This window comes from Molothrus ater, chromosome 4, assembly GCF_012460135.2.
Source record: "Molothrus ater isolate BHLD 08-10-18 breed brown headed cowbird chromosome 4, BPBGC_Mater_1.1, whole genome shotgun sequence".
Classification (NCBI taxonomy): Eukaryota; Metazoa; Chordata; class Aves; order Passeriformes; family Icteridae; genus Molothrus; species Molothrus ater.
Genome location: NC_050481.2, coordinates 53,934,346 through 53,947,756, shown reverse-complemented (window position 1 = coordinate 53,947,756; position 13,411 = coordinate 53,934,346). Strand labels below are relative to the sequence as shown.

At 34.9% G+C, this 13,411-nt stretch overlaps 1 protein-coding gene across 1 annotated transcript in view; it reads left to right on the top strand.

Moving 5' to 3' along the window:
• TBC1D19 (TBC1 domain family member 19) overlaps positions 1 to 13,030 on the top strand; it is a 48,920-nt gene extending 35,890 nt beyond the window's left edge. The window contains exons 14-21 of the mRNA XM_036382198.2: positions 2,546 to 2,630; positions 4,869 to 4,913; positions 6,099 to 6,131; positions 8,504 to 8,613; positions 9,824 to 9,915; positions 10,653 to 10,768; positions 11,600 to 11,670; positions 12,649 to 13,030. Of these exons, the coding sequence (XP_036238091.1) occupies positions 2,546 to 2,630; positions 4,869 to 4,913; positions 6,099 to 6,131; positions 8,504 to 8,613; positions 9,824 to 9,915; positions 10,653 to 10,768; positions 11,600 to 11,670; positions 12,649 to 12,723 (627 nt within the window). The 3' untranslated portion in view covers positions 12,724 to 13,030. The remainder of the gene's footprint in view (positions 1 to 2,545; positions 2,631 to 4,868; positions 4,914 to 6,098; positions 6,132 to 8,503; positions 8,614 to 9,823; positions 9,916 to 10,652; positions 10,769 to 11,599; positions 11,671 to 12,648) is intronic.
• The last annotated feature ends 381 nt before the right edge of the window (positions 13,031 to 13,411 follow it).

Sequence of the window (13,411 nt, the reverse complement as noted above, 5' to 3'; positions counted from 1 at the left end):
CAGATACATTAATTCTGGGTTTGCACTGGGTTTATGACTTTTTTTCGTGACTAGTTACTGCCTCTTAAGTTTTCCAAGTCATTGAGCAGAGTGTGTCCTTTGTGTGTTGTGGAACAGATGAAATGCCCATCAGTGAGAAAATCTGGGCTTAAAGTAATGATGAGGATATTTTGTTGCATTATTGGTACCTCTTCAGTAGCATACAACTGTTTTCAGGAAAAACACTGTGAAATGACATAATTTATTTCCTTTAATATCTTTGCTTTCTTTTTCCCAAAGTTTACTTATTTTTATTACTTCTTCATAACTATTGAAATAAAATACAGGTACTTTTAGTAAAGTAATTTCTTTTTAATAAAAGCTTTGACTTTGGATTTTTTTTCTTTCCCTCAATGATTTTAATTCAGTGGTTTTCTTTTCAGTTGGATTATAAATGTCCAATAATTTGGTTAATATTTCTGTAATTGAAAAGGGCCATTATTTTCTTTAGTACTATAATTTTGTTAATGAGGAAAATAACACATGGATTGGTAGATTTGTAAATTCTTTATTTCAGGCCAGAAATTCAATTTGAATAGTTTAGTCTTATATCCTGCAGAATGAATATGTGCAGAGAACCTTGCCCAGAGTTTTTTGGGTATAGTCATAACTTAGATTTGAGCTAGAGTCTATCACTTATAAAGATGCAGAGTCTTCATTTAAAGACTTCCAGATACTGGTACTGGACAATGTATTCCTAAAAAAGAGGCCCTCAAATAAAGGTTACATTCTTTCCCCTATGAGAAAACATAGTTTATGTCCTGTTCAGATTAGTTTCTCTTTTGTTCACCTCAGTTAACATACACATAGAATTACATTTGCCTGTGCATTGTTATTGTCAGTGATATTTTGGCAGCTATTAACATGATTGTGTATCGCAGAAAAATAATATTTAGCTTAAACTGTTTGAGATAAAGAAAGTATTATTCATTTTTAAAAGATGTTTATATTTGAGAAATAGTTTTGAGGTTCAAAAAAGAAAAAACTCTCAAAATATGACCTGCTTTCCATTAAAAAAAAATTAAAGCAATAATAGTCAAGTGTGTCATTTTGCTTGTTTCCTTTTGAGAAATGTTGATATGTGGAAGATATTTGCACCAATTAGTGGAAGGAAAAATCCATTCATTTTTATTCACAATAAATTATGTAGTGAAACATTTCCTCCTTTTACACCTTGACTACAGTTAAAATAAACTCTTAAAATCTTCAAGAGCAGAGTGTCCTGGGTTCAGCTAGGGTTATTTCTTCTCAGTAGCTGTTACAGTGCTGTGTTTTGGATTGGGAATGAGAATGGTGTTGATAACACACTGATATTTTGGGGTATTGCTAAGTTGTGTTTATTAGGACTTTTTCCTTGTGTCATGCTCTGCCAGTGAGGAGGTACACAAAAGAAACTGGGAGGGAGCATAGCCAGGACTGATGAAAGGGTATTCCACACCACAGAATGTCATGCCTTGTGTAGAAATTGGGGGGAGTTACCCATAATCGGGTGGCCAATCTGGGTTTGGGAAGGGTCTGGCATTAGTCTTTTATTATCATTATTATCATTTGCCATTATTCTCTTTCTAAACTGTTCTTTTCTCAGCCTACAAGTTTTACTTTGATTCTCTTTCCCATTCCAGCAGGGTGGAGAGGGAGAGGGAGGGAGTTGAGCGAGCATCTCAGTGATGCTTGGTTTCCAGCTGGGCTTAAACCCCAACAGAGAGAGGGATTCAGGTGTGCAAAAGTCAGCAGTGAGTTGAAGTCTGCCTTACGTCTGCCCTCTCGTGTACATTCTCCATAGTGCAGCCTTTCAGTGCATGAAGATTTTTAAGTACAATACTAATTACTACCATTTTTACAACTCCAGAGAGGATGAGATTCTTTATTGTGTTTTTTTCCTATGAATGCTTTTACTACTTAATTTTATACTCAGTTGCTGTGAATACAGTTTTTTTTCATTTATGTAAACAATAAAACACAAATATACTTTAGAGTATGCAATGTGCATTTCTGATCTTTAAGATACAAGGTGAGCATTATAATCTGTTTTTTGAAAGAGCTGAATTGCATGCAAACATTTTGTAAAGATCCTGGGAATGAAAGCAAATGTAAGTTCTTCCAGAGCTGCACAAATTCAAGAGTGTAAATGATTAGTTTGCTTATTCACTTACTAGGACATCCCCAGGTCATAGTAACTGAGCTGAAAAACAGTCTAAAAGCTGTAAAAGCAGCCAGGTACACATCCAGTCACTAATGTTGTGACAGAAGGGGACGAACACCTGCCGAGGGGGAAGGAGGAGGGTGGAAGAACGTGGATATAAACTGATAACAAATGAACGTGAATGTAAAATTATAGCAAGTTCAAAGTGAGCCTGGAAATTTGAGCAGGAAAACAAACTAAGGTGGTGAAGAGCTTTCAACCTTATTGGCTCTCTTAAATAGCATCTAATAGGTGCTAATTAAGACATTAAATTTGTTTGACATTGCTTTGATCTGGTTAATCAGCTGACTTTCTTTTCTGCAGGTGTTGCTGTGTTTTTCCCGAGATACATCTGTACTGGAGCACTTTACTTACAGTAGTGCCACCCCACCCAAATCATACATACAAGGTAAAAACAGTTGTTTTTAGAAAGATCATGTAGATTTTTGTTGGCTGATGCACTAATACGTATATGAATTTGCTTTGTGTTCATTACACCTAGTAGACTACCCTTTAAAGAATGTTAATAAAAATGTATCCAGCTGACTTCTGCATAGATTCTATTATGACAGTTTAGAAGCTGATGACAGATTGCAATGTTGTTCTTTTACTCCACTTTCCTGTATATAGTTCTTCAGTGTTTCACCAGGAGAAACGAAACACCATATGACAATATGGTAAAATCATGACAATGCCTGTCTTCATTAGAGCTAGACATTTAAATAGACAATATTGTCCTCTGCAATTCCAATAAATTTAGCAACTGGAAGTTGTTATAGAATGTTGTCTTTGCAAAGCAGTGAGTTTTGCAAATATTTGTAGACAGGAGCAGAACACGTTGCTGAAGAACTGTGGGCTCTGTTCAATAGTGTGGGAGAGTAGAGCTTTACCAAGCATACTTTGCACTGATTTTTAAAAAAGCATGACATCATCCAGAGTATTAGCTTATTTTTGGATGTTCTTTGGCTTGAGGTCTCATTTTTCTTAACACTCTTTAGATTTCTTATTTCAGTCCACTTGCCTTCTCTGTCAGCTTCCCATGCCATTCTTCTGGATGTTTCCATGCATCTTAGAACCTCACCTGCCTTGATTTTACCTAGAGGTTCCTAATTTTGCCTTCCTTCTTGAGTCATTCAGTAATCCAATCACTTCTTTTCCCATGCACCTTCATCTTCTACATTCCCGTTGATTTCCCTGGTCCTGGTGCCTTTAGCCTGGTGTATGTAGCCAAATATGATCCCTAAGTACAATTTTTTGTGCAGGACCTCTGCTGAGAGTTTTCATCTTGCTGCCTCTTATGTCGCTATAAGTAATGTTTATTTTCTAATTTTTTGATTCCTTTTTTTTTTTACTGTCTTCCACTGAATTATGGAGTTTTCTTTACCTACTCCCTGAAATAAGCAAAGGGCTCACCTGAGAGCAAACAGCAGTGGGATCCCAGGTCTCACTTCAGACACAGAGCCATGGCAGCCCAGAAACACAGCAAAGGAGAACATCCTGCATATTCCTAGACAATCCTGGGGAATGATGTTGCTGATACCTAAATCTGTGCAGTGCAAATCCTAAAGGCTTGTACGTCCTATTTTTAGCTGATTTTCCAAGAGATGTACTTTATGCTAAAAATACTCATCCTCCCAGATTATAATTCCTGGCTGCACAACAGGCAAACTGTTGAAAGGAAAAGAAGAAAATAATTTTTAGTTTAATGAAACAACTCATTTGTACAATTGGAGAATAGTGGATTTTGTTTCCATGGGGTTGTAGGCAAGAATTTTGCAGGTTATTTTTTATTTAATTTTAGTCAGTTTATACTATAGGAAAATATCAAGGTCCAGATTCCATTGAACCTGACAAAAGTTCCATGTGCTAAAGTCTATTGTGAAGAGTAAATAGAGTACACAGAATTTTCTATAAATTTTCATGTAATTAATTAAATTTTTAGTTGAATGTTCTCATTTTAGAACTAAAATAATTGCAAGTTTTAATTAGTTGCAATTATGTTTAATCACACTTCTATATTTCTAAATAAATTGTTAAATTTTATTAATGTATTTTGGATTATTGATTTCTATAGTTAAAATATGGTTTAATAATATGTGTTCATTTTGCAAGGAAGATAAAAAAGTTATATGATCAGTGATTTTCTTCACTTAATTCTTTTGTATCCAGCGGATTACTTAAATATTTGTTTGTTACATCAGAACATCCATCTTCCTCTGTTGCAGACCTAACAGTGCCTTGAATATTTTTTTATCTGTGGTTGTATCTGAAGGCCTTTCCTGTCCCTAGGTCAGTCTGCCCTTATTCCCTTCTAGAGCTTCACTATCTTCCAGGTCTGCAGCAAACACCTTTAGATCTCCTAAGACACACCCAGATAGAATCTCAATGGAACAGCATTGCTGAAATTTAACTTTTTTTTGTTGTTTGTCATCATTCTTTATTGGTGCTGCATTTCAGTTTTATATCCGAAATTGTACCTGTCCATTGCATTGCTTGCCACATTTTAGACAATGACAGATGGTCAATAATGTAATTAGTTACAATTTTTGTAATTGTAACTTAAAATCTACTTTTTAATTTAAATTGTTCAAATCTTTATACCTTTTTACAGCTTAATGACATTTTCCTTGTGTTTGATTGTTCACAGGAAAACTTGGAATGGAAGAATATGCTGTTTTCTATCCTCCAAATGGTATGAATTATACTATTGCCTCCTCTAGTGGTAGTTTGGAAAGATTTTTTTTCTCAAATACATGGTATTTTCTTTTTCTATTACAAATTATATTTTGCTATTACTCTATGAAATTCATTAATTTAAAGGAGTAAGCTGGATGGAAGCTACTCCAAACCCCCATTCAGCCTGGTGTTAGTGATCACAAATGGAGTTTGTGTGTGGGAAGGAGAAGGAAAACAACTTGTGATACAGCAGCTTGTATTCAGTCTTGTATCAGCACTTAGAGGGTTTGAATGATAAATGCTGAAACTGGCTGACCTCCCAGCTTTTCAGTACTTAACAAACCACACCCTAAAGTCTTCTCCTTTCAAAATGTGTGTTGACACAACAGATCTATGTAATTTTAATATCATTGCTATTGTTATAACTTCAGTTATTAAAATTGTTTTTTTCAGCTCTTACCTTGACCACTTCAATCCCTTATTGAATCCTTTCCATCCATTTGTATTTCAAGCTCTTTCCTCTTGCTTTCAAGGCTTTATGTCACCAATCTTAAATCTATGTCTCTGGCCTCGTCTTTTATGTCTTCTGTATGTCAGTGTAGTCAGTTGCAGTACTTACTTTTGTTTCACGTTTTTTCTGTGTTTGCCTCTGCAATTCCTGCAGAGCCATGAAGCATTGTTCTTACGATCTTTTGCCAAAGCAGCCACCTCTTAGCAGTATTATATAAAATCTACTGAATGGGAGCTAAGATCAGCTGGGAAAGAGGAGCAAGCTGTCATGCTACAACTGCCAAGTACTGTGAATGTTCTATCTGAGTACTACATGAATTACTAGAGGTCTTGGCCTCCTTTTTTTCCTACTCCATTCTTGTCAGTGCATGACATTTATGGGTTGTCATTTATCTGAAATTAGGTTCTGATATCAGCAAAGCCTCTGTGTATCAACTTCATGGAAACTGAGCTTTACTTGACTGTCTAGGAACTGTAGCTTGTGTTTAAGCATATCATTGGTTGTACTGACATAGGTGATACTGTACGTAGGTATGTACAAGATGGAGATCTGTGCAGGTGCAATAACAAGGAAATACTTTATTCCTGATGTAGGCAGAATACAATTTGATAATGTGAGGCGGAATAATATTTATTGCATGCATAAAGAGGATTATTAAAGAACAAAAAAAGAAATATTTTTGTTTTGCAGGTGTAATTCCTTTCCATGGATTTTCTATGTATGGTAAGTGTGATTCTCATAAGCTAAAACCTCAGGATTGCTTTTTCCTCATATTGAAGTTTAAAGCTGTGTATACTTTTCTGCAACTTTTAAACTTGTGTATGTGCTTTTATGGTTTTTTGTGTATGAAGATTGCTGAATATGATTTTTTTTAATTTTGAGGCTGTTTTATTTACTCATATTACAGCTTGCTGCCATGTGGGAATTCCTTCTTTGAGAGCTAATAGCTGAGCTAATCTATACATCTTAATGTATATGAATAGAGGGATAAAGTTTACCAACAAAGTGCTCTTTCCTTGTGTTTCACTTCTGGATAGACCAAGTTACGCATGAAAAAAGTTCTTGAAAACATAAATAATGTGAAAGGCCTGTTGCTCTCTACATTTACCTACAAGAGGTGTTAAAAGAGCATTACGTAATAAAATACATGCTAATTTACTGCACAGAGAAAAGCACAAATATCAACAAGATTTTTAGAAAAAAAAAGCAGAAAAATCTCCTGGGGTTACAGACATATTGCAGGTATTGCAAACATGAGATTAGATGTTTCGGCTTTTCAATTTTTTCTTTTGGTTTATCAAAGATGTTCATAGCATCACAGAGCAAGCAGATTTTAAGATTATACTTAAAATGCTATGTTTTGCTAATAATGAAGTTTAGTGATCACACACAATCATTAAAATAATGGAATTGAAATATGAAATGTAAATTTGAACCTGAGTAGGGAATCCAGAGTCTTTGGAGTAATGAGCACTTAAGATACAAACTCTTCTTTAGGGACTCACTTAGAGATGTTCACTTGTTCTGTGTGAACTGCTTTTCAAAATGTTTGGATTTGACTCTGCCCTTGAGAACAGAGTCTCCCAAGCGGAGGTGTGAGTTTTCCTCCCTCCCTCCTGTCCTCGCTCTTTACACAGGCTCAGAATATGCTGGCTCTGAGAAGGAGGAAGGGTGAAAAGCAAGGCAGCAGAAAGATGGTAATGCAGCTCAAGACTGTGGCTACAGTGGCTGGGACCAAGCAGAGCATCTGCTGTATTCCATGCTGTGCTGCTATGTGAGGAAGTGTCTGGGTCCTTAGGAAAATCCTATACCCTTTTTCCTGTTTGCATGCATTCACTGTCAGGGTGCCAGCTGTCAGAGGCTGTTCTGTTACCCTCCAGGGCTTTATGTGCACACTGACAAGTTTTCCACCTCCATCTTCAAGCATTAAAAACACGAGCACGGGTAACACCCTTTGCTTTTCTGCCCCCTATGGAAATACATGTTTCTGTGAACATCTCACCCTACCTTAGCACCCCACCTCTCAGACACCATTTTTGTTATTAAGCCACATTCTCTAATGCTTAGATAAGAAAATAAATTCACACGTGCATATATCTGTACGTATATTAAGAAATGTACATATATCTCTGTGTGTATGTGTACATTCATATGCAGATAAATATATCCATATCCCTAGCTTATTGTAAATAAAATGGAAGGGAAGGTGAATGTAGAGATAGAAACTATGAGTGTGTTAAAATGTAAACTGTCAGCTAAAATGATTAAGCCTGTAAAGTGAAACAGTCAGCATGATGACTGGACAGATCAAAAGGCTGTTCACAAAAAAGTATGACAGCTGTCTGTGAAAATGCATTGAGTGTATGGACTGTCAGTCTCAAGGAATGATGGTTATGTTTGAGTACCACATACATGTAACAGATTTATCTATATGCTAGACTTTTATAAAACAAGCAAAGTTTCAGAGCTGCTGTTTTACAAATGTAATCAATTATTATTTTGAATCAGGTCTGCTAGAAGACTTCTAAACAGTAAACTACCAAATGTCCATGGTTTACACATCTTGTAAGAAATAAACATGTCTCTATGAGTTTGTCATACTTAGTGATGTTATTGTGGCAAGCAAAAGCTGTTCTTTTAATGTTTTCATTTTCACAATATCTGTCTTCAAGCAGTCTTACAAACTGGGCATCAGTTTGCAGCTGGTCACTGGCCCCATGGCACACTGAAAGTTAGAGACAGTTTAATCAAAAGCTTGCACTGTTCACATTGCCCTACACCTTAGGGGTGCTCTCCTTACAGCATGTTTCTTATGGTTCAGAGGCCAGCACAGTAGTAAGCAGGTTCTATTGGTTTAGCTTCTTGAAATATGTAGGAATAATATGTAGAATGTATCACACTCCCTTTTTTGACTTTTTACATTAAATGACAGACTGTGATGAAATACTTCTTTCTAAATGACTGGTTTAATACTGTTTTTGTAAATTGTGGTACTATAAATTACCTGGCTTTTCCTCATACTTCATGTGCTTAATCATTGAACTCTTTTAGCAGTTTACAGTGTTGAGTCAATTATAATTCTTTTATCCTTTCAGTTGCTCCACTTTGTTTTCTGTACCATGAACCTTCCAAATTGTATCAGATATTCCGTGAGATGTATGTGCGTTTTTTCTTCAGACTCCATTCCATCTCTTCTCATCCCTCTGTAAGTTCATTAGGAATTAAATCCACTCACTTGATATCTTGTTTGCTACAGAGCAATAATATATAGTAGCATGGTTTTCTATGTGATTGAAATGTATCCTTTTAAATATGCTAAAATATTTCAGGCAAGCTTGGAAAAATTATTAGGTAATTCCAGTCTGGATATTGTTGTTTTCTATGTCAGTGTTAGTCTTTGCTATCATGTACCTTATTAAAATAGTAAGTTCTCATTTTATGATGGTATGGGGTCTTTTATAAGAGTCAAGTTGTTTAATCCAATAGATTTCTCAGTTCAAAGAGTCACACAAATTCACCTTCATTAAAGATATGTAAATGGACTCCGAAATATTGTCTGGGGTAAAGGGACTAAAATATATGTATGGAGATATTGTTTCTGTTATACCAATTTAGTGTCTGTTTCTTTAACTGAAGAATCTTGGTATGACAGCATGTGCTTTTTAGTACTATGAGATGAGTTTAAATAATTTGTCTGTTTTTGACCAGGATCAGCTGTCTTGAATGTACAAGAGTTGTAAAAATTGGCTTGTCTTCTATTTGTCAAGAATAAAACAGAGTAGATATTTCTTTTTTCCTTCAAAAAGTGCTGAAGATTTACATTGCTTTTTGAAAATATTTCCTGGTTAAAAGAAAATCCTATCCTTTGTATACCATTTCAAGGCTATGTATTGTGCTTTCCATCTTTACTAGCAGTGAAAGGGGTTGAACAAGAGTCTATTCATTTCCATGGTAATTTTTGAAACAATTTAAAAATGTGTTTCTGTTTAACTATTTTTGTAGTTATCCCTATTGCTGTTTGGTTTTACTTATCAGAGAGATACTTTTTCTCACATCCTTTATTTATTAGTGCAACTGAGGTCCGTTTCACCAAAGTGGAAATATTTCAAGTAGGTTACATTATAATCACCCATTAAGTACTTCAACCCTGACATACAAATACCATCAGTAACTCAGACTTGCAAAGGACTATCAGAACATACTATGTTGCTAATACATACCTGGAATTTCAGGAGCAAGGCTTTAGTGACTGCAGGTATTAGAATTGCTTGTGCCTTTCTCACCTGAGTTGAATACTGTATCATTAATAGTGTTTTTTTGCTTGAATTAAAAATTCATGCACACTTACATGCTGCTACTGTTTTCCCATATTTGACAGGATGAGTGTTAGTCATGATATGATCTTGTTTCTTTAGGGCATTGTATCATTGTGTTTGCTTTTTGAGACTCTTCTACAAACCCATCTGCCCCAGCTCTTCTATCACCTCCGAGAAATTGGAGCTCAGCCGTAAGTACTTCTTTCTGACTTGTTACAAATATTCTGAAAATGCTGTTCTGTAGTGTTTTAATTGAAGATCTATAGGAAATGACACAAAAGTATAGCCATCAGTGCTCCTTTTTTCCTTAAGAGTCAGATGGAGTGCTTTGTCTAACCTGCATATCTGTGCTTTGTGCATTTCTTCTGTATGCTCTGTGAAAGAGAGAGAATTGCTCTGTGAGAAATGCTCTATGCTGCATTATTCAGCTAAATTTCAGTAATTCATGTATCTGCTGGAACTAAGTGATGTATTTCCAAGGGGACAGCAGACACAGAGATGTGTTAGTTGCAGCAGAAGGTACTGGAAGAGGCAAGAGAGCAAGAGTCATTCAATAATGAATTCATGGCACCAGGCACAACAGAACCTGAAAGCCATTTTGTCTTAATTGGTATCCATCTTAATAGCATAATAGCACAAAGGATGAAACATCAAGGGCTGGTAATAGCTGAAGATCACTCTAATGTGATTGTTTGATCAGAATGATTATGAGAATGATATTAGTACTTTATCAAATGAGATGCTAAATAATTTTATGATGACTGTTGCAAATTAAAATATTGATTATTACTGCAACAAGAGAAAATGCTTATTCTTCCTGGAAGAGAAGAGAAATGCAAAAAGATAATAAAATACTTTCAATTTATAGACAATCTGGTCATTATGGGAGGCAGAAACATAATAACCATTGTTTGTCACTTGTTTGCAGGCTACGAATTTCATTTAAATGGATGGTACGAGCATTTTCTGGTTATTTAGCTACAGACCAGCTCTTGCTTCTGTGGGACAGAATCCTGGGATACAATTCTCTAGAAATTCTTGCTGGTAATAGAATTATTTTTACAAAACATGTGAAGTCTGTGTGAATGTAAGGCAAATACTCATTAGCTTCAATGTATTTCTGATGAGAAGAAAATAGCTGCTCTTTGACAACCTGCAGACAGCAGGTTACGTACATGTCAAAGCATATATCATCTAGAAAAATGGAATTGAATGAGTACTGCATCTTTAATAAAAAATATTTCAGGTAATTTTTTTAATGGCAATACTCAAAAAATGCTAAGTGCCCTCTGAACAGAACACAGGATGTTCTCCCAGCTTCAGTGGTAGTGGTAAATTAATTGATCACCTTTCACAAAGTACAAGATTCATGTTATTTATGGCAACTACCTCATCAGTACTTAAAGCAATTGAGAATCCCCCTGATTTTGCTGGATTTCTTCCTTCGAAGTGGCATCTTTTAAGACACTTTAAAATTTTTTAGCTAAATAATGCCCTCATGTTTAGGAAGGTTTGAGATACATGTTTTAAAGAAAATATGTATCTTCAGTTGAGTCACTTCTTAAATACAAAGTAGGTGAGAAGAAGAGAAAATGTTTTGGTTTCATTTGTACATGTAAGACAGCTTGTCCCTTTTAATTAAAAGCTATTCATCTTAAACTCAGGCATTTTCACTCAGACTTTCCTGAAAGAATGTTGTGTTTTTCCTGTCTGTTTAAAAGAGCGGTCGAAGAAACTTAAATATCGCCACCTGTTGTATATTATTCTTCAGAATCAAAATAATTAAACTTAGTGAAAACTGGTATTTTATATCAAGATTAGTTCTAACCACTACTTATCAGATCAGAAACCTAAATATTGGACATTTTCTTTCAGTCCTGGCAGCTGCTGTGTTTGCTTTCCGAGCAGTCAACCTGATGGAGGTGACATCACTGGCTGCAGCTGAAGTAAGGATAAGTTTCACTTAGAGGAGATTGAAATAGTTTCTGATGCTTTGCCAGTAGGAGTAACCTAAGCTTCACATGGCACATGATGCATAGTGCAAATCTTTCTGCCTAAATTCTTACCTTAGATAAAAAATAAGGAAATTGTGAGCATGCAGTACATAATGCTGCTTTTCTGGAGTAAAAGGAAATAAAGCATATTTGCTATAAAAATGCAGTGTTACAAAATTATTTTTTACAGTTAATTTTTTTTTAATATATAATCTGTGTTAGTGGGATATATTGTTTTTGAAATATTGCAGAGGTTTGTACCCTTTTCCTCAGTACATTTTAGTTGCTTCTGTTCTACAAATTACAAAAATTTTACAAGATTACTTTGTCAGTGTGAATCTGAAATTTCACTGTGCGTACTGCCATAGGAAATGAAGAAAATGAAGTTATTAACATGAAGATTATTACTATATATGGTAATTTTTTTCTTTTTTTTTTCAAAAATACAGTGATGGATATTTTTTCCAGATTTTGAGAGTTTGTGATCACTTTCTTTGGCTTTTTTTAAAACATACTTTCATGAGAAGACATTGATTATTTGAGGCATTACATTGGACTTAGTTCACAAGTACTAGCCAAGCCACAGGATAAGGATTCTTAATTCCCAATTATTTTTAGAAACAAGTTGAAATGTTAGACTCCTTATTCACCCATGATGCAGTGTATATTTGAAGTAAGGCTAAAGGCTAAAATAAAATTACTTGGGTACTATACATTGAGTAAACCTGTTTTTTCTTTTAAATGTTAGAATGAAAAATTATGCCATACGGTACTAACATAAACCAGTATAATTTGTTTCTAGCCATGTCCACATCTGATTATTGGCAGTATTGTAGTCAGTATTTGAATATTTTCCTGACTTCTTAACTTGCTTTAAGGAAATTTAATTCAAATGTCAAATTTAACAAGCCTTTTTGATTTTCATCCTAGGCTGTACTTGCAGACCTTTCAACCCTGAAAGTTATGCCTCTTCTTCAAATCTTCTTGTTTGCTACTGTCACTTAATCTGTTTCAACAATAGTGGTACCACATCCCAGTCTTTCTGAAGAAGCTAAGCATCAACTATGCAATGTGTGCATAAAACCAAAATGAAACTCCATGTATAAAATCAATTTAGAAATAATTACCTTAATATTTTCTAACTGGAAAAAATAACTTTGCACATGATTGTGTGAAGTGCATGCTAATGAATTCCACTGTAAAAGCAATGGTTATTGTACATTGAGAATGACTACTTGTGCAAGTAAATAATATGAATCACTGTCTAAAATGCATGTACTACTAAATTGAATAAAGTAAATGTAATTAGTGATCTGAGTTTCGTGATGTTATTGTCAGAGTTGTAAAAGCTCTTATTCTTTTAATATGGAATTACTTTTTCAGGCTCACAGCTTAGAGGGTATCATCTCCAATACTGTCAGGTGAGAAAATAAAGACACTTCTACTTGCAAGATTATTTTTTCTTGTTTTCTGAGGAAAAGATGGGATCATACATCAGTTTTGCTATCCCTATCCTATTTATTCTTTTCACAGAAATTTTCTCTGTGTTCTGTCTCATGTTAACTGCTCCTGTTTATTCTTTTCATACACAGAGATGTAGTCACAGATTCCTCATTCATCTTTGGTTAGGTATAGAGCTATCTCAGGCATCTGCTGAACTCCTCCCCAGATCAAAGGCACAAAATGTGTTCCC